This window comes from Buteo buteo, chromosome 28 (genome assembly GCF_964188355.1).
Source record: "Buteo buteo chromosome 28, bButBut1.hap1.1, whole genome shotgun sequence".
NCBI lineage: Eukaryota > Metazoa > Chordata > Aves > Accipitriformes > Accipitridae > Buteo > Buteo buteo.
Window position 1 is genome coordinate 5,501,386 of NC_134198.1, and position 20,841 is coordinate 5,522,226.

Consider the following 20,841-nt stretch of genomic DNA (forward strand, 5'->3'; position numbering starts at 1 on the left):
ACTAATCCAAGTCTACATTTAACGTGTAGTAAATGTGGTTATCTGCCGCTGGTGAACTTGCTTTTGGATCAGCCATTTTAGGAGTAGCCTTTTGTGCATTGCAAGGTGGCAACTTTTCTGGTGGTTAACTCTTTATTATACATTTCGGGAAACAGGTCTCAAGGTGAACTCTACAGTGATGATAACTTAATAGTGCGAAACGCAATGGCCAAGATGAGCAAAAAGCCCTTACTCTGCACCTCTGCAGAAACCCCATTACGACTCTGGCAAGTTAAATCTGAACAGCTGACCTACTGAAAAATAACACTCTAGATGAAGAACAGATTCTATAAATGATATAGCACATGCATATAAATATCCAAGGGTTAAACAATAAGTCAGACAGTACTGCTTCAGACTTTGGAGATATTCAAGCTCCTATCAATCTGAGGCCAGGATATTATTGTTTGAGACCTGAATACGCAAAGAAGATTAGATGGATGTGAAGAAAAATCCTTTTTATAAAGAGAGAGAAGTAAGTGCTTGAATTTATTGTGTACCCCTAAATGTTCTTTACTTTTGTTTGTTTGCTTACATTTTTCTTTGCTATACAACTCCCTTGTTCCCAACTAATTTATTTACATACAAAAACACTACAGTCTAATAGTAAACATTCAGCAATGTGTAAACAGGGGGGGCTAAAACGTCAGGATATTGCCTGACTTTGCTTCCAAGATACTGTGTTCCATAAGGAGAACATGTAGCCACTCCTAACTTTGAGAAAATACAGGTATAAAATGCTGAGAGAAGGATGATTTCTCAGACAGCTACAGTTTGCATCCTTGCCAGATTCCCAGGGGAACATGGTGAGCCAAACCTTCAGGAGGTGGACTGAAGAACTGCAGGACACTTCGGGGGAAAGACTCGAGTTGAAAGTTTAATTTCTTAAAATGCAGGAGCAAAGATCTGGTTAGTATTTGGGTGGCAAACATACCAAATTTTATAAGCATAAACCAGTGGGCAGTGGAAAACCACTTGGTGCAAGTTAGGCCACAGAAACCAGAGAAATGAAGACATGTCAGTGTTGCGGGGAGGGTGTAAGAAGCGACCCTATACTGATGTATGATTAGGCTGAAATGTTGCAGCTGCTATGATTATACCCTTATGATTCCCCTGAGAATTTAAACTCTGTATTCTTTATATTACTGAGATAAACAAATGCACGCATTCAGTAACACAAAGCAGAACTTTCCAAATGGTGGCATACATATAATTACCAGTAAACAAGTAAATTCAAAGGTTTGTACAGCCTATTACAGAGCTAGGAGCTACTTCTGCTGGTGATGGCATCCACTATTGTGCATGAGTGCCATCCATACTGGCAGTAGGATGGTGGCACCAAGCAAAAAGAAACAGGTGGGCTTGTTGGCAAAAACAATAACAGCCATTATGATAAGCAGAAGTTGTGTGGCTGAAGGAATATTAGCTTTCAGAGTTCTTCTTTGCTGCCTTGCATCTCTTCTGTAGTCATCATACTACTTTTTGTAGCATTTCTCCTCACTTTACCTGCTGCAATTATATCCGTGGATGGGCAGTTCCAAACGCAGTGGTTTAGTCTTCATGTTGCTTTAATATCAACCTTGATTCACTTAGCTATCTACTGCCTTCTTCTATATTAACCTGTTAGGGTTTTTTGTAGTCTTTGATTAGGGAAGCTTTTGTTCAGGTATACGACACATTCATTTAATTGATACAGAAAATTGATACACATACACATGATCGCAGTATTGTGACACAGCAAAAGCTATGAAAAACTTGTCTGTGATGGGGATTAGTCATGATCCAGACATTTGCGAAGTGTTTTTAGGAAGAGGTTACCAAATAAAATATTCAGAGGGCTGATACCTGGGAAGAGGCTAGTGTTAGCTGAAGAGAATTCTTCGACATTTTGTTCCTAGACCATACATTTTTAAGGGATATGTAAAGACATCTTGGGTTGTTCCTCTCACCTAACTTTAGACGTCTACTATGTGAATGTCTGCATCTGAGCTAATCACTCTCTCCACTGAGTATAAAGGCAACCAGAAATAGGCACTTCTAGTGTATGATTCATCTAACCTATTTTAGATGTCTACATTAGGATAAGTTGAGTTGCATCCTAGAAATGCCTGTTTCTCTCCATTGACTGTAACAGGACCAGCGAGTGTCTCGTTCAGCTGTAAATGTCTACATTGTAAGAGTCTGCATTTACTCAGCTGAATGCCACCCGTGTGTTTTTAACATGAGTTATCCCACTGTCCCACTGTTCAACTTGTGTTGAGGTCTTACAATGGTGAATGGAGCACGGTGTAGCATGCAAAGTACTTTACACAAAGTAAAACGGTGAGGAATACCCCACTGAAGACATTGAAAGTCCATAAAATTTAGACTAATTGTATTCAGTAGATCACGGGGCCCTCCCAATCAAAAACTGAACAACTTTTGAGATTAATATTAATCTAATTTATTTATGGGCGTTTCAGATTTCTTTTGGAGTCTCTTCTGATACCATACCAGTAAACACACTTACTGCTGGGTTAATACATTTTGGAAGCTGGTGTTTATTTACTATAGCAGCATAAAATGTGAGTATTTCTAAGCAGAAAAGAGACCAAAGACAAGATCAAAAGCTCAAGTGATAATGTCTTATGTTAAAAGCTGCACTGCTTGGTATACAGTAACAAAACTGGCTTTCACAGGGAACCAGGCAGAGGATGTGTTTTAATGTAAAATACGTTGAGAACTAGGCTAGCAAGAGAATCGTACAGGAAAGACACTGCACAGAAGTGTTCTGATGTGCTATCAAGAATTGAAAAATAACACTTAATTTAAGGCTTCAGAACTGTTTTCTCAAAAGACAATTTGTGACTACAGTTAGGTACTGCCATGCCTGATACATAAGCTATCACCTAGGCTTCCCTTACAAGAAATCAGAGTTCTTCTAGCACCTAAGGTGGCTAGCAGGCTAAGCAAAGAGCCAGTTGGTGACAGCCACATGGAAATGCTGCGGTTTTAATCTTGCCTTTTTAGGACTTCAGATATTCCATGCTGCTGGGAGACACTGCCAGAGATTCACAGGGCTGAAACTTCCTTCAGGAATCAAATGCTTGAAGGCAAAATGGAAGGAGAGGATCCTGTTCTTGGAGGAGCAGATGGTGAGGAGATGCTGCAAGGTGCAATCACCTGTCCCACCTTCCATTACCTTCATCATTAGAGTGCTGAGAAAGGAAGTAGGGGGTCTGTGTTCGGTTGTTTCCCTTGCTTAATAAACTTTAACTTCTCAGGGCACAAACCTTACGACAGCTTCTAGGAGAATCTGAGGATGAAGGCAGAGTTTTCAATCCACCCTGTTGACACTCTTCCACCTTGTACAGCAGAGTTAAACACTGAGAGAAAGTAGTATTACACACATAAAATACATCTCACACAAACACACAGAAACTCTGTAATTGATATATTCACCTATGTATGGGGAAACTTGAGTTCTAACCCTCTGTTTGCACATATTTCACTGCTTTTTTGTGTCTTTTTTTAATTAGATTTGTAACTGGCCTCCCTTTCTCCCCCATAGCTTGACTATCTAGACAAATGATTAGAGCATTCTCTCTTGTATCTATGAGTATTTCATAATTCCATGCAAAGTGAAATACCTTTGGAAGGAGAGATGTCAGCACCATTTTATTTTGGAATATTCCGTTTCTTAGCTGCTAGTTAGCAAAGGCTGAAAAAGGAGTTAAACATACATCTCACACACCCTGGACAATTCTAATCACAGGAAGATATTACCATCATCTTGGGTTTGTGTCAAGTTTAATCAATCGGATGTGCTCTGAGAATGTTTAGGATAGCAAGTTTTTTCAGGTAAAACAGAGGTGAACTCTTTTTTAAAACATCCACAGATACCAAGGTATGCAGACCACGGTACTTTTGGTCATGTTCAGAAGGTGATCTCAAGGAACATAAAGGACTGTTTGAACTTGTCAGAAACTTGAGAGAGAAAGGATTATAGAAAATATGTATTTAATGTGATCCATGGCATATCACAGAAACTACATCTATTTTTGACAGCTGTATTCAGCATGGTGAAATGGCTCAAGTCAATGGAAATTTGATATTGATTTCAACCGGACCAGTGTTTTATCTGGTACATAAATAAAGGAAGGAAGTCCACAGCAGATTAAACTGTCTGCAAACACCAAACACGTTGTGTGTTCATGATTACAGTTCACATTTTTCCATTAGAAGAGATTGGCTGAAACACTTAAAAATCTCTTACAAGCCTAATTCATGATTCAAGGTTCTTGAAAAACTGCTCCACAAGATCAAAAGTCTACAGACACCAGGCAGTTTATCCAAGGAACTTCTAAAGTGCTGAATACTAAGCAGCTCCATTTTCAAAACCGGGAGCTTAAAGTCAAGCTTGACCTTATGATTTAACCTGTTACATCTTTCAGCAAAGTGTTTCATAGGCTAAGAGAGTTTGTCTTCAGTGGGGAGTTTTCCATTATGGAAATGAGCTAGGAAGCAACTCCAAGATTCTGGAAAATGCCTAATAATAGCTATTAGAGTTATAACTCTTGCTTTACTGAAACTTTATTCCAATCCACCAAATGTTCATGCACCTGTTTATTGTGCTTATATATAATGTGAATGAACTTCATGATGTATTTAAGTCTTTTCAGATGACAGAGAAAAAGAGCAAAGTTGGTGAAAGAGTAAGGTCTGCTCCCTTTCCCAACACATGAATATGGATTTTTATCACATGTAGTAAGGCTTAGAATGAAGGAAAGGTTTTGCCTGGGAAACTGAGAAGGAGGAGAGGAAAACTTTGGTGAAGAATTACATCAAGTCCTTTTGAAGTTATCCTTTAGTCTTGGAACTAGAAACATGCCCAAAGGGCTTTTCTAGTCTGCTTGCGTAAGATATGCCTTGTTCTCTAAGTCTGTTGGACCTTCTAAGAATGAGATTAGTTTTGAATTACAAACACACTGTTGCCCTAATGGCTTATGTTTGGATTTCTTGAAGCAGTTTAAGTGAGAAAATCTCTGGATAAATTGACTGGCTCTACTAGGTTCTCAGAGGAGAGACATCAGTTCATGGTCCTTGTAGCTTTCTGAAGCAGGCAACAGTGAACAATCAGCTTTATTTTTTTCTGCATAACCAAACACATTTCCAAGATTCTCTTGTGTTAGTCACCATATCAGGATAATTACGTATTTTTAAAGGTCCAGAAAACTATAATTACTTTAAGTGAAAGGTTTTGCACTTCATGTTTTTATTTATGTTAGTCCAAAATACCAAAGAAAAAACTATTTCTGACCCTGAAATATACAGTTCACACAGGCAAAACACCCAGGATATGAGGAAAAGCAATACCTGTGCAGCCCATCACCTCAATAACAATGCATACTGTAATGCAGTCTGTGAGTATTCTCAGCTTTAACTGGCAGTGAGGTTCGTTAATAATTCGTAGGCTCTGTCATAGACCAAGCACCAAATGTTGTTTAGAAGATGTGGTTGATGGTCACCGCAGTAGCTAATCACTAGCCCTTTGGGAAGCCTGGAAGAGGAGGTGAGTTCCCCTGGGAACGTTCTAGTTGTGATGACCTCTAGGTGTGAATTGAACATTTAGAGGAGTTCAAGAAATCTGCCCCAGATGAATCAATTTGTCAAAGGACTCAGAAAAAAATTTACTGAAAACATTTCATGTGGAACACAACAAATGAATTAAAAACAATGTGTTTGTGCATCGCAAGAAATGCAATATATACACATTTAACAAAAGAAAGGAGTTTTAAAATGAAAAGATGCTGAGATGTTCCAAATGCTGGCAGGTGACATTCTGTTGGAAATAATTTCCTCCGTGCTTTTGAGATTAAATTGAGGTGCAGCAAATTTGCAAAGGTCCTGTTGCATGTGCGATCCTCAGCATAAACAGAAGGAATACCTTTCTTTTATCCCCTCATTCCTAATAGAAAATTGCACCGATACATAAACAGCAAGCAGATCTATTTAGTTTTACCATTCTGTCTCTAGCAGATGAGCTTCTGCCTGTGATCTTGTGTTTTGCTTAACCATTTTCAATTCATGGTATACCAGCATAGCACTTCTCAGTAAAGCAACTGAATGCTTTGCCGTGTCCTCTTCTGCTTTATCTCCCCTAACCCCCTGCCCTTTGCTGCATAGTCCCTGAGCTTTGTTATTTTCCTATTCTTTTCTGGCAAGAGCATATAATTTTCCTTTCACAAACTGAAGGAAAGTGACACAATTTCTGAGAATAATACTGGAAATGGGTCTTCTCTATTTACAGTTTGCTGAAAGAGCTAGTATTGCATACAGCAATTACCATGAAGTTTGGGTATCTTCCATCTATGTGCTGTATGTCACTCAAACACATGAAAAACCTTAGTTAATGGTGTATGATCCCTGATGTTCACACTTTCCTCTCACTGGAAGTGAGCCCTTTTCCAGTTTGCATTCCTAAGGCTGTCAGTCTTTCATTCTGTAACTACCCTTGGTCCTTCCAAAGTGCTCAGGCAGGGCTCACGTTTGAAGTATAATCACTCACCTCCTCTGGTGCTGGAACCCACTTCCCAGCTTGCTGCAATGCCGACTGCTACGAGAGTACAGCAGTTTCCTCAGCTCAGGAGTTCCCTTGAATATTTTGAAAACTTGCAGAAGCAATTAGTGTAGTTACCAGCTGTATGCCCTCAGATCAGATGGCTGAAGTGACAGAGCACAGACTGCAGTATTTCCTCACCAACAGTGGTGCAAAGAAGTTTTCCTGGTTTACTCAAACTAATACCAACCGAATTTTTCATTTCTTTAATAACAAAGTCAGAGTGGAAGCAAGCCTAAAAAGGTAAAGCACGTAGTTTTGTTGCTCCTTGGTGCTGTAGATCCCAACTGGTGACAAGCAGTGTGGTCCGTAGGCTGGTGCTAGCCCTCACAGGTGTAGCTGGTGGACTCTGATGCCCACAGCTGGAGGCAATGTGGGTCAACCAACCTTAGGAGAGGTGGTGGAAACCTGTGGATCTATAGGACTGATTCCGCGACTTTTTAATCTAATATGGTCCCTAAAATGGAGCCAGGAGAATACCTGTAGTCCTTACAGGGAACTTCTAACTGGGTGTGAATACATCCAGGGTTTTCCTGTATGTGTGCCAGCACCTGTTTGCTGTTTTTCTGTTTTCCACTACCATGGATCACAGAAACAGCTTTAAGTCTGAATTCCCTCACATATTTAAATATGCTAAATAACCATTTTATTTAGCACATTCAATAGTAATTTGCATATCTGTAATCAATACACAAATAAAGTTGTGGCTTACTGTTTCAGTCTGTGCCTCCAGGCCAAATAGATTCATCTGTCATGTAGACTTCTCTTAAAAACATGGTATATATATTACCTTTGACATAAAACTTTTTCTGCTAAGCTCCACTTATGTTTTGAATTTATTTTTTTTGTTGTGATTAGGGAGGAACCTTCTACCATACCCAAAATCAATCTCTTGGCACCATCTATGATCTGTTATTTTAGCTATGTAATAATGATTTTCTCATTTCTCCAATCATCTGTTGTTCTGAGAAACATTTGTTCTCCACTCAAAGGTTTAGAAATGCTATAACACTGTCATTTTTGAGCAGGAGAGACAAGGCTATTGCTTTCTTTGCTGTAACACTTTTATCGTTCTTTGTTCTATGGCACAAATTCAACAAGTAACATGGAGAGAGAGAGCTATCTTAGGCGAGTACAGTCTTGTCCAGAAATAAACAGAGAAATAGATGAGCACAAAGACTGTTCTATTAAAGAAATGTTAAATGGCTTATAACAGCAACATTAGGTTTCAAAATTAGGCATGTGATCATTAAAGACAGTACTTTAAAACACAGCATTAGAAGTACAGGGGCGTCAGAAGTCAAACCAGGCATAGACAAGTCCACAGGGCAGAGCTTAAAAAGAGTTCTTCAGAATGTGGAATGACATAGAAAAAAATTGATCTTTTCTGGGAAAGAGAAAGGGAAGATCTTGAAGCAGTACTCAGGTAGGAACTCATATAGAAATGCCATCATACCTTTTGTCCCTAGGGAAGTAAACCTAGACCTTGAAAGCAAGATGAGAATAAGGCAAGATGACTTGTCTGAGCAAAACTATGAAATCCTAGACACCTTCACAGATGTGGAAGAGTAGATGCAGCTGCGTGCACAGCTGACTACCTGCCACCATCTACTGTGGCATCTTGTTTTAGTAATTATAGAGACATAGGTGTAGAGATTAGAGATACACAGCTCTGACACATATACTGGAATAAAAGCTCAAAGATGTAAGATACTAACATTGAGCCTTCTGTGGTCCGATTTGTTGACCTTCACAGCAGGTGAGTGCAGACAAGAGGCTAACACTAAAATACAGACTAGCTGTAGCAGGTATCGTTTAATTCAAGCTAAATGAAGGCTGCAGTGCTATATCTCTATAAAGCTATTTGAGCATGTCTGCATCAGATTAGAAAATCAACTACATTCAATCATTTTCTAATCTGCTGTTTACTGTTGTGGAGAAGGAGTTTATGAGATGCGATGTGTTTGTTTTTACAAATACAGTCTGACAGGGTGACTTACCTTCTGAAGAAGCTCTTTATTCTTGTTTCTTTTTAGGTAACTAGGGAAGAAAAGCTGTCCAAGAACTGTCATGATAAAAAAGTACGTACTTCTGAGCGCCTAATTAGAAGTTCTGTTTGCTACTTTGTAGAGGCTTTGGGTCTGCTTTACGTAGTTTGAGATTCCTTTGTTGTCTTCCCTTAGCATGCCTCTGGCAGCACCCATAATGCTTTGGGACTCTTGAGAAAGACCCAGCTGATGTCTGGGAGCCATGTTCCGCAAGGACTCTTCCACTACCGTCCGGATCACCTCCTCATGAGGTCTGCAGTGATCTGAGACTTCCAGCACGTATTCTGTGCCACCTCCATGACGCATGCTTTTGCCCACATATATAGCACATCTCTGCAAAAGCATGGCAGCAGAGGCCCATGTTGGGACCAATTATGTTTTTCCATCACCAACAGGAGCGTGCCCTCTCACACGATAGAAAACTTGACATTTGGAACAGCAGCCTGCCTATTCCCACGTCACCCCATGATGACAACCAAAAGTCATACAAGTGGCTTGTAGGATCAGCAGAGCAACACCCATGCTTACTGTTTGGCTTGCTTAGGAAACATGCTCCCTTCCTCGCACGCCTGAAAACCTGCTCTAGCACCCCTCAGCCCAACACTGAATCTAGCTTGGAAACTTTATTGTCTCACTGTACAGTAGATTTCTCCAGCACAGAAGGTTGGCATGGGAGTCTTCTTTCGAGGAACTGTCCTGGGCAGAAAGGAGAAGGCTTGGCACCAGCTCCCCGCTAAGAATAACTCTCTGCCCATGTCACAAACACCCCTATATGTCAGCTGGGCACTCGATATCAGGTCTGTCAAGGATGCTCTTGATAGAAGAGGTTACCAGAACAAGGTACCTAGCTGGAGTTTATTTGCTCTGGGGACTCCACACCTCTGAAGTGCCTTTGCAATGGGGAACTTACCATGGGGACCCTCTGCAGAGGGACCTCTTGACACTGCTGGTCTTTCACAATGCCTTTAGGGTTAGGCAGTCTAAGCCCAACTGGAAATCAGACATTTCAAAGTATTTCAGGGACCTGAGAAATAGTCCTTTGCAGTGCTTTTAATGACTTTGAGCTGACTGTGGGCTATTGTGACTACAGAGTATTGTTTTCTGAGGCCTGGCCGCAAAAGCTGCTTCTTTACAAGTAGCTATTGTGAGGGAGGAAAGCAAAGGCATTGTGTCCTGGATAGTTAATGATTTAAGTCTTCCTCATTATCTCCAGAAGGAAAGAGAAGTATCTTCTTCTGTGTGGTTTAATTTTGTAAAGGCCTGACTGGTCAGAGTGACTAGTGGCTACAACAAAGCGGCTACAACTCTCACGTGGAGGAAGAGAATATCTGTTGAATAACCGACTGCTGCCCGCGTGCGGCTGCCGCAGTCTCCCATGCCAGCAGGGGCCATTTGCAGAGTGACCAAGTGGCCACGCAGCAGAAACTGCATGGAAGTAACGCTGCTTCCCGGGTGTGCCGCTGTGACAGTCCCTGCCCACCAACTCGCATCAGTTGCTGACAAAAGAGGGTAGCAACCCCTCAGTTTTGATCTAACACATGCTGGATATATTCGGTTCTGGAAACTAATCTCTTTTTTTAACAGTACTTAAGTTGAATTATGATGCGCCTGCTGTAAATGTATTGGTTTGAAAAGAGATGACGTTTACCTGAGAGGCTGCAGTGTGCCGAGTCCTGCATAATGGATGAGGAAAAGCTTTCCTTTTCTCAAAGACAATCTGAAGTGAATGCACTTTACAGGGCAGACATAAAATACACAGGAACAGCATCATGCTGGAAGTATTTTGTCTTGCTTTTTTCTTTACTATCTCTAATATACGCAACCATTTATATATATATATGAACCCACGCAATAAACAGCTGTCCAGAGCACACTTGCTTCCTGACAATCTCATCTAAGCTTTCCTTACTGATCTGTAGCTCTTCCCAAGGATTTATGACATATCTAGTGCAAATTATTTAAAACTCAGTGTGCTATAGAAATAATATTGTCTTTCCTGCTGTATTCATACCCAGATTTGTCTAAGTATTGTTCAGACTTGCTTGACGATGGCTTTAAATCTAGTATTTAGCAAGAAATAAACCAGCTAGAACGGACACAATGCTCAAGTTTTGAAGTTATGACATGCTTATGTCTTAGTAGCCTCTGTAAAGTAATGCTTTGAAGTCAGATTTAGTAGTGCCAATGGTTTTGTCCTTTGACTCCACATTTTAAGCAGTACCTGAGATATCTGCCTTTCCTTGTAGGAGGATAGAAATACTCCCTACGCAGCTTTTAAACTCGCCAACATTTCTGCTTTTTTTTTCTTTACAATATAGGTCTTCTCATTTCAAGGTCAGGCATTCCGTGACTGCCTGACTTGCCTGCCTGAAAATATATTTGAATGAGGTGTACAAAAGGACAGGAATGGAACGTATTTCTGATTTCTACAGAGCAGCCAGCGAGGAAGCATGGAACAGCAGTTTTGCTGAAGTTATGCCTAACAGTGGACACAGACCAAAATGTTAAGTAATTACTTTTGGGGGTTTGCTATCAAAATTTTGAGACATTCTGGAAGACTGTTTCCCTGTGATATTACTGTGATGATTACTACCTTATTAAATTATAAAATAATGGTGTGACCGCAAAAAGCTGTTCCTTTTCCAGTTTACAAGGTTTGTGAAAATTAAAAAAAGCTTTTAAATGCTAAAATCATAAGTTTGTGGAAATCGGCCTTGCACTTTAATGGTATTAGTAATCTGTCCAGGTTGTCTCTGTGGTTTTACATGAAAATGCTGTATTACAGCTTCTTCCTGAAAGGTAAAGATTTCAAAATGCTACTGTGTATTTTTTATGCTATTGCAATTACATGGTGAAATAGCCGTTGATGATATTGTTATGAGAAACCAATAAATTAAATGAAATCATAAATAAAAAGCAAAATTACATTGCTACTGAAGATTAAAAATGCATTACCAGGGATATAAGTACTGGAGGGTTTCAGTGCTTGTTTAATTTTTGTATTATGCTGAAAATTGCTAGTGGCTCCCTCTCACTGAAGTCTGCTGATTTTATTAAAATAAAAAATAGAATTGTCCTTGTTAAATCTTGAAGAAAGAACAATTAAAAAAAGATGGTTCTTGTTACATGAGTAGCTGCAAACAGTGAAGGCCGTCAGGAAAGTACTGGACCAGGTGGCACACTGGAATTCACCGGTACGTACCAGGGGCATATGTGACTGCGAGACTGGGAGCGAGGCGGCTGAGCAGCGATCGGGGGGATTGGGGGGGAGCAGCCCCTTGAGTTCACCCCCCAGTGACATGTGGCTGGAGCAAGGGAAGAGCCTACTCATCTTGTTCCTACAGAGTTTGAGGGAGAGGCATTTGGCATGCTTATTTCTCTTTGTAAACACTAAGAATATACCTTACTTCTAGCACCAAACTGTCCCTCAAATAGACCAGTTCTGCAAGGTCTGAAAATCTGACTCACTTTTTAGGCAACAGTGGAAAAAAAAGAAAAAAAAAGGCAAAAGTGGTTTTGCCTTCTTGCCTTATGTCATTGAGTGTAAGACTACAGGTTTTTATCACAGCTGTGCCTGGGAGTGCACTCCTTAAGCAGAAAGAGGAAGCCTTAACAGCCTCTCCTGCAACAGATGATGTTTGTATTTAATACTTGTCGTTTTGAAAACAATTTTTTAATGGAAGAAAATCAGCACTATTTGTTGACCCAGCAGCACGTAAGTATTTTATTCTCCAATGAAAAATTAACAGTGCCAATGAGTAGTAAGCACGCACCAGATTTTTCCTTCACCTGTCATATGTCTTGTATTACTTCAGTCTCTATCAGCTCCCTTTACCAGCTAGGCAAGGAAAGCAAAATAAATGAAATGCTCTGTAAGTGACGGATCAAAGACATGACATAACCCTTATCTATTAGGCCTAATGAGAAGGAGCTGTTAGAAGCTTCCATAAGCCTCTGGATTCTGTTACATATAAGGGGTTAATGAGTTCTTACCTGCCACATAGGTTAGAAGGGATTCCGTTGGCCATGGAGACTGGTAGCCATTCTCGTAGTGCATTATAGAAACCCATTCATTCACGAGCACAGCTTCTAAAACTTACACTAAAACAGTTTCTTTTGCTCTGTTAATTCTCTGTACAGCTATTCTGTAATCTTGCTCCTGGGGGCTTTAGCACCTTTTTACTTTCTGACTAAATTTATTTCTGGTCAGTTTGAGCACCTTTGGTTTTATGGAAGCACTGTCCTTTAGCTGACTATCTTTTTCTTCCTGAAGTATTTTTAAACAGCAGCATGTACCCTCCTTCCAGCCCTTGTTTTGTTAGATGAAACAAACCATGCTCTCTTAATCTTCCCTTTGGCAGCCCTTCTTTGCATCTGTTTTAGTCTGAATATCTCTTTCTCTAATAGCAGTGACCAAAACTATAATTACATTCAACTGCTGCTGCCTGCGCCTTGTGCAACAGAATCAGTATCTTCATATCACTGCTGGAATGGACACTGACAGGAAATATCCTAAAATCAGTGATCAGCCTTCAACATCTAAAAGTTTTATTGTCTTTCCTTTGGTAATGAAACCTCCTTCAATTAAGATCTTCTTCTGCATAGATAATTAGAAACTAAGAGATGACCTAAAGACTTTTTCTGACTTTGCATAAAAGGAGATTATTTTATGTCTTTATCTTTTCATTTCCTGGTCTGGACTCTTTCTTCCTGCCTTTCAAAATCAGAGCCCTTGGGTATTATGTCAATTTTGCAAAGATTCAACATTATCACTTTCTAAACTAAAGCATGAACTTCCCAATTTTCTTTCCAAGGATGCAAACCTGGCACATTTTCAAGTGGTAATACTCATCTAGGCAGACAAACCTTGTTGTCTTCTCCGAATTCATGAGTAACCTGGAATGCTTATCTACTATCTTCTTGCAATTTCCTATTCTCGATTCAAAATTCACATCGATATCTCTTTTTTTTCAGGTTTGTTCACATTTTCCTGGCCAAGGAATTCCCCTGGTACATTGATACACATAGTTATTTTTGTAGCTGTGTCTGCTGACTCAATTTCAGTTTGTTAACTGGGTAACTGCACAGCATTCCCAAGGGTACTTCTTCAAAGCTGGATTCCTTTAACGTGATGTTCCGCATTAGAGTATTCCTTCTCCCATTGTTAATTTTACATTTTTATTCTTCAGAGGCACTTTTTTCATTCTAGCCTATTTTCTCCTCAAATCCATGCTGCACTGAAATCCTGTTGTTCAAAATATTCATGATCCCTCCTAGATCCACCTGTGAAGAGAATTACCATGTTCTTCAATCCATCCAAATGAATACTTAAAATATGCTAGTATTTGACCCAGCACTAATCCTTCTGCTCCCTATCAATAAACCCCCTTAATTTAGAATTCCTTTTCCTTATTTAGCCAGTGCTGATTCCTCTACAGTTCTCCTTATTCCATTTTTTTCTATTAAAGTATCATGTGGGATTCCACATCTAATGACTCAATAAACTTCCTGAAAATAGTTTTACTTTATATACAGTGCTGTAGGAACACATCCACGATGTGGATGTTTGCAGGATTCCCTGCTAATTTTTTTTTAAGTAACTAAAAACTAATTACAGCTAGAGCGATAAAACTGTTGCACCTGCACATTTTAAAGCGGTTTAGAAGGGAGAGCGAACTCCTAATTAGTGCCTGATAGACAGTGCAGCACTTCCAACACTGAGGATCAAAGAGTTTCGTTCGAAAGGATTCAGTACATGGCATCTTGTGAATTTATATACACAGTGGCCTAAAACAGTCTGAATTAATTACTCTATAGCTCAACTCAATTCCATGTGTACTTTTAAAAGCCACAGCTAAGAAAAAATAGTTACAGCAATAAAGAAGAGGAAAAAGGGTGAAGACAAGATAGTAGCTTCCAGTAAAAAGCATAATCACAAATCCAGATCTTGCCCTGAAATAAACTCCTCCCTCCCTCTCCTCAAGACAGCAATGTAAAAAATTAGCAATACATTTAAACCGAATCAGGATCTTTTCATAGAATGAACCTGGTTTAAATACAGCTGCCTCTTCTTGCTCTTTATATGTAGCCTTGACCTCATCAGTTTAAGAGCTGATATTTTTACCCTCTCTAGGCACAAAAGTGAACTGCTGTTTCACAAGAGGTTTACCTAGTGTTGTTCTCATCACATCTCTTTACATGCATCTGCTTTATCTCAAATATTAATATTTACGCAACTCAGAACCAGCCTTCCTTTAGTACAAACCAAAGATTAAAATCAAGCTTTACAGAGGTCTAGCATGAAGCCCATCCACTTCTCATGTCCTAGTTTGGGGGCCAAAGCTACACACACTGGGATTTTGCAGAAAGAAGGCAACCAGCTGCAAGTACCATTTTGCAAGTATCCTTTTGAAGGCAACACGGTACTTGCTTTCACTCCTGTCAGCTGATTAAATGCGTTTATGTAAATCCACTTGGAAAGGCTATGTCAAGTAACACGGAAACAATGTAGATGTCTTAGCAAGTATATTCTAACTTCTTAAATATGGGATCTCAACAGTCAGCCAAACAGCTGCACTCATCAGCCTAGAATATGTTTAATGTAGTCTTCTGGAAGGCACATTAGAAAAGTCAAGGCTCTATACAAGATGACTGTTTTTTCAACAGAGCTGTAGGGGAAGTTTTGTAGGCAACTCGTAAAGAACCAGAAATAACCTGATATTTAAATAAAGCTAGTTTGAGATATTCTGTACTGATTCAAAAGACAGATAGCTTTCCTAGTTGACGTTCTCTAATTAACTCCTAGTATAATGGTAAATTTATCCATGAGAAAAGGACCAAGTCATTTGAGAACTTCTCAATGAAGAAAAATTCTTGCATTATGGCAAACAGAATCGACATTCCACCTGCAAAGCCTAGCTCAGTATATGCATGAACCCCACTGCCTGAACATCAGTAACTCACAGGTTTTATTTGTATAAAAATTAAATGGAAATGTTATCACTTTGTTCACTACAGGTAAGCGTTTTCTTAAATAAATAATTATCCCCAAAAGCTACGACTGGAAACTTACGAATTCAGAATAATGCCTTTGATAGCCTGATGAATGATGCCATGACTTTGGTCTTTGCCAGGGGACGAAGTGTATTATGTATGTTGTTACATGAGACTATCCTATATTGTCTATTTTGATTTAGGATGCTGGCAACACAGCTTAACTCTATACAAGGTGCCTTGAGCAGAAGGATGTTGACATTTCCTTTTTATATACTTAAACTATCTCATACCAATGGGAAAGGCTTGATCTTTTGTTATTCTTTTACTCAATTCTTAGTAATGGGAATGAAGAAGGGAAGTTGTATAAAGTACAATTGCACCAAGATCATAAAACTTTCCTTTTTAGTATTTTTATTGCCCATTTCAAAGAACTACTTTTGGTGTACACCTAGTTTAAAAAAAAACGGGGGGGATGAACAACATACATTCTTTCACTTCTTATCTTCAGATTGCTGTAGCTTAACTTTTCTTTCTCTCTGTTTCTCCTCTTGTCCCTTGCTCACATACTGAATGGCAAAGGCTTCTTTAGTCCTTATGCACCCAGAATTTGTTTGCATTGGGAGCAATTTAAAAAACGTGAAGGCTACAGCTTATACACCAATGACACTTCCTAGCTTCATTGGCAAAAACAAGCCAGAGAACTGAGGGAGCACTAGAAAAGTATGGATATCTGAGTAAAATCACACAAGTAAAAATTAAAAATACATCAGATTAAAAAAAGAACAGCCCAAATCAAATGTTTTCTTGCAGTCACAGAATACTATGCAGCAACTCCTAAGATAACGAAGGATCTCAGCTGTCTTCCTCAAATTTCCTTTCCTAAAAGCAGCCTAATAAAATTTTCAATGTTTTAAGATGACAAGTGCAGTTAATGCAATGACAGGTGATTGGTCCCAAAAGGCAAAGTGACAAATGCACTGGTTTTTGGTGAAACTGGACATTTTTTATCTACTGCATAAACCAGACATTTTCTCTAGTAAATATTTTCATGTACTGTAGCTGTCTACCAAGAGGCAAAAACTCACCCAGAAACCTGTCAAGTAATCTTATTAATGGGTACCTGCCCAACGTGTGACAGCAGCTGTGTCTAACTCAAATTTCAGTGCAGTCATATGGTTTTGAAGAACTCACAGTTACCTTCCTGTTGTTGAAAATGTTGTTTCATTGACGTACTGTATTGTCATAGCTTAAGACACCACCCTTCTGGACATATGCGGAAAGTTGCAAAGGAATGAGCAGTAAGATCTTAGTGAGCTCTAAATGTTAACTTCACAACTCTAAGGTAATTTCAAGAGGATGCATACATGAAAGTTAGAAGACAAAAGGAAAAGGAAATGCATAATTTATTATTTCATGTTTCTACTGCTAATTTTCTTCTTTACTAGAGACACCTGAAGTTTAGCATCCAAAACTGATGATTCTTCAGTAAGCTGCTCACTCACGCAAACTATTTCAAGATATTATTTCTTTTATCCTGTGACAGGAATAGCTGCTCAAGTGAGATTTTGGGGCTTGGGATTATTTTCAAATAATGAACCAATCTGAAGTTATCCCGATAAAAACAATAAGCAGCAAGTCCCAAAATACCCGTTAATTCTGATAATTTAATAAGCCATTTATAGTCATCCAAACATCTTAATACTGTTATGTACAAAACCCATTGAAAATAAAAAAAGAATTTAAATGTTATCTTTCAAATGTAAAAGTGCAATTAACACAGGCAAACTTTTTGTAAGAACATTATATTTCTATTAAATTCACTGGCTACATAAAAGCCCAACAGGTATAACTGCCTACACTGAAGTGAATGAGGATTTTATTTTTTGTTAATTTTGAATAAGCCTGGGAGTTGATAAATAAACTTTTACTGCCACCATAATTACGGTACATATATCCGAAAATGCATAGCACAATTGGTTTCATAATTTTCAGTTTTACTGACTTTAAGAAACTTAAGTAGAGCAACAGTAAGATCCGTAAAGGTCAAAAAATAATTAACACCATAAAACCTTGTATCAAGTAAGTGTGCACGAAACAGCCATCCTGAATTGCTTTCTCCAGAATTCTGATAGCATTCCAAAGATGTTATTTACCCCCAATAAACATTCCTCCTTTACAGGAGGAAATCCTTACTTGAACAGATTTTCTGGAAAAAGATTTACATTTATGTTCTTTCATGCATTACCTATTCACAATTTGGAAAGAAAGGGAAGGCCTTCATACATGTCAGCCTTTAATCTTATCCAGTCCTGAAGTCTCTGCAAAGTTGTTTTTTCTTGTGTTAATATTTTTGCAGCTTTTCTCAGTTTTTCTTCATTGCGTTCTAAATAACGAATTCCATCTGTCTGCAGCTGATTGAGTTTCTCTTTACGACTTTCATCCAGAGGTATGTCTTCATTCATAAGAGGGTTAAATCTGAAGTAAGTATCTGGAGGTAACAGTGCATCCAGCATGGTGTGAACTTCTGTATTGAAAACAAATGAAGGAAACGGTCATATTTACATGAGTAAAACAGTCCTACACTCCCTGAACAAGTGCCCTGGAGAGATGCAGTAAGTGTAAATATGTGCTGCTTTGCTGAGTAAACGTTTTTCCACCATTGCCTTATCAAAACCCCTTTCTCATTAGAAGGTTTGCAAATGGCCCTGTAGCTCTGTTTACTCTGGAAAAGCTTCATCTTTTATTCTAAGACAACTTCACTGGTATGACAATTAAGAAGGCTTTGCAGCTATCCAGATTTTTAATTACATGTACATTCCACTCCTTTACAAGTGAGAGTGCACTCTGAAGAGCAGGAATGTAACTTACATATTCCCATCCAGGACACCCATGATTTGTTACACTCAGTACAATCGGAAGTAGGTATTATGAAAATGACAGCTATATATTCTTCTCTAATATCAAAGACTGCAGTAAAAAATATGAAGGTTTAAAGCTTTCTTTTGTTTGCAACTAATTAATTTTTTATATATTCCTACAGATTTTGGGTTTGAATTTAATATTCATTTAATTTAAAATGTTCAAGTTAAATTATAACAGTTCAGTTAACTAGTACGATAGTAAACTGCTATGTAATGTATTTGTATGTTCCTCTCTTCCTTTTTTCCTCTCTTTTATAACCTATTTTCTCTCTCCTTTTAGATCTTGCTCCTCTTTGTTGGCTCCCTTAAAATTCCATTTCCATGACTTCCTTCATCTTTCATTCTCTTTTATTTCCATCTTCTTTGCATTCTTACCACACTCCTCCATTCTTTTAAACATCTACTATTATATAAAAACTTTAAAGTGAAAAAAGTATCATGGGTAAGACTAGAGCAAAAGATTCTTGTTAACCTGAAATCTTCCCTGCTTGGTCCTTCCTCCTGTAAATTACTCAGCTGTATCTCTGTTCCTATCTCACCACATTCAGTCTTTCTTGCCCTGTTTAATACTCTCCCCTTCTTCCTTCATAATATAACTTCCCATTTGCTCTGATGTACTCTCTTTCCATTTCCTCTCCTTTGGTCTCCACAATGAGCTTTTCTTTCCTCTTCTTCCCCATCAAATTTCTTGCCTGATTTTCAGCTGCAATGAAACTTTCTTCCCTTGTGGACAGCACATGTGTCCTTCCCACAGTTCTCACTGCCTTTCCACAACTGTGCAAAAACCAAAGGTGGCCCAAAATCTAGATTTTTCTTACTAATGACAGTCAGTTTACGGAGATCATGCAGCAAGGGATCTAGACCATAAGAGTATTTCTTGTTCCCTAGCTTTTTACAGTATCACTTTCCTTTGGGGGGAGGGAGGGACAGCATCTGCATATCAATATTTCCTGTTTATAAAAACAAAACAGATGTAAACTGCTAGTGATAGAGTTCCAGCGTACTCCCATCCTAGGAACAGGATTTATTTTGGAAAACACATGCTTGGCCCCTCCTGACAGCAATGGAAATCATGACCATTGGCAGACAAAGTCTAGTCCCTGGAAAAGCACATGTGGAAAAGCACGTATAGAAAAGAACAGAACTAAAATATGTTTTCTTAGGCTGTTGAAAAATCAGTGTTCTATATTAACTATTAAGCATTTCTGGTTTTGGGAAAGACAACCCAAACATAAGAAAATATGATATTTTTTTTTTATTGAAATGAATTCCTGAGTATGGCTTTATCCTGAAGCACAAGTGAAAACATACCACTTTGTATAAATCCTGTTGCGATTATCGTCATTCTGATAATTTTAAGGTATCTTTTATCTTTAGTATACCTACGTCATCAACCTCATATTAACAGTTGAGAACTCAGAAACTCAAAGAGCTTGGCAACAACATAGTGAAGATGAAGATTCACAGAGATAATGCTAAGAAACGCATTTATATTATCATGTCCAGAAACCTGTAATATTGGTACTAAACCACCAACTACACATGATGAGTTAAAGAGACATGTTTAAGGTAGTTTCAGCGGGGTGGGCAGAAAGGAGAAAGGTAAAGACAAAAGGTTTCAGACTGCTCTCCGAATTGGATCTGTAATTCTAAGAAACATAAAAACCTGAAAACAATACAAATGTGTCTTAAGACACCAACCTTCTGTATCAGTTGCACTGCTGATAACATTTGTGAGCTTGGCTTTCAAACTAGTGTATGTGACATTGGTCTTTCCCTCGCTTTCATATCGACCTGTGCCCAGCGATACCAGACACTGCAATGGAACATTTGGCCAAAGACACTTGCACTCATGAACTGCCAATGCAGAAGGATTATTTAGAAGCAGACCTCCATCCTGTAAATTAAAAACAAATACAAATGTTAGTACTATACATAACATACGGTCATAAAAGAAACTGCAACTATAAACTAAACTAGCACAGCACTAATACATAAAATCAATTAAATCAAACAAGCATTCATTTCCATCTTCTGTGCAACTCTTCTGTTTGTGCTATGCAGCAGCCACACAGCTAGGCTTCCTGGGCTTAGGTAAGACAGATATGCATATTGATAATTTCTTAAACCATCAAAAAGTCTGCATCTTGAAAAGCTTATTACTGGTATTACAAGGATCTATTCTGTAATAAAATCCAAATCACTACTTGCAGATTCAAGAAAAAAAAAAATCACAAGA

The 20,841-nt window shown here is 38.6% G+C and overlaps 1 protein-coding gene and 1 long non-coding RNA gene across 3 annotated transcripts in view; one reads left to right on the plus strand and one right to left on the minus strand.

The window, feature by feature from the left end:
- The first annotated feature begins 414 nt into the window (after window positions 1-414).
- LOC142045527 (uncharacterized) lies at window positions 415-11,244 on the plus strand. Its single transcript, XR_012654635.1, has 3 exons — window positions 415-514; window positions 8,674-8,718; window positions 11,004-11,244. It is a non-coding gene; the product is annotated as an uncharacterized LOC142045527 (long non-coding RNA).
- A 6,081-nt stretch (window positions 11,245-17,325) lies between these two features.
- Window positions 17,326-20,841, minus strand: part of PNPLA8 (patatin like domain 8, phospholipase A2) — a 40,290-nt gene continuing 36,774 nt past the window's right edge. For both annotated transcript variants that reach the window (XM_075059122.1, XM_075059123.1), the window contains exons 9-10: window positions 20,304-20,499; window positions 17,326-18,205 (exon numbers count right to left, since the gene is read on the minus strand). In XM_075059122.1, the coding sequence (XP_074915223.1) occupies window positions 17,931-18,205; window positions 20,304-20,499 (471 nt within the window). In that variant the 3' untranslated portion in view covers window positions 17,326-17,930. The remainder of the gene's footprint in view (window positions 18,206-20,303; window positions 20,500-20,841) is intronic.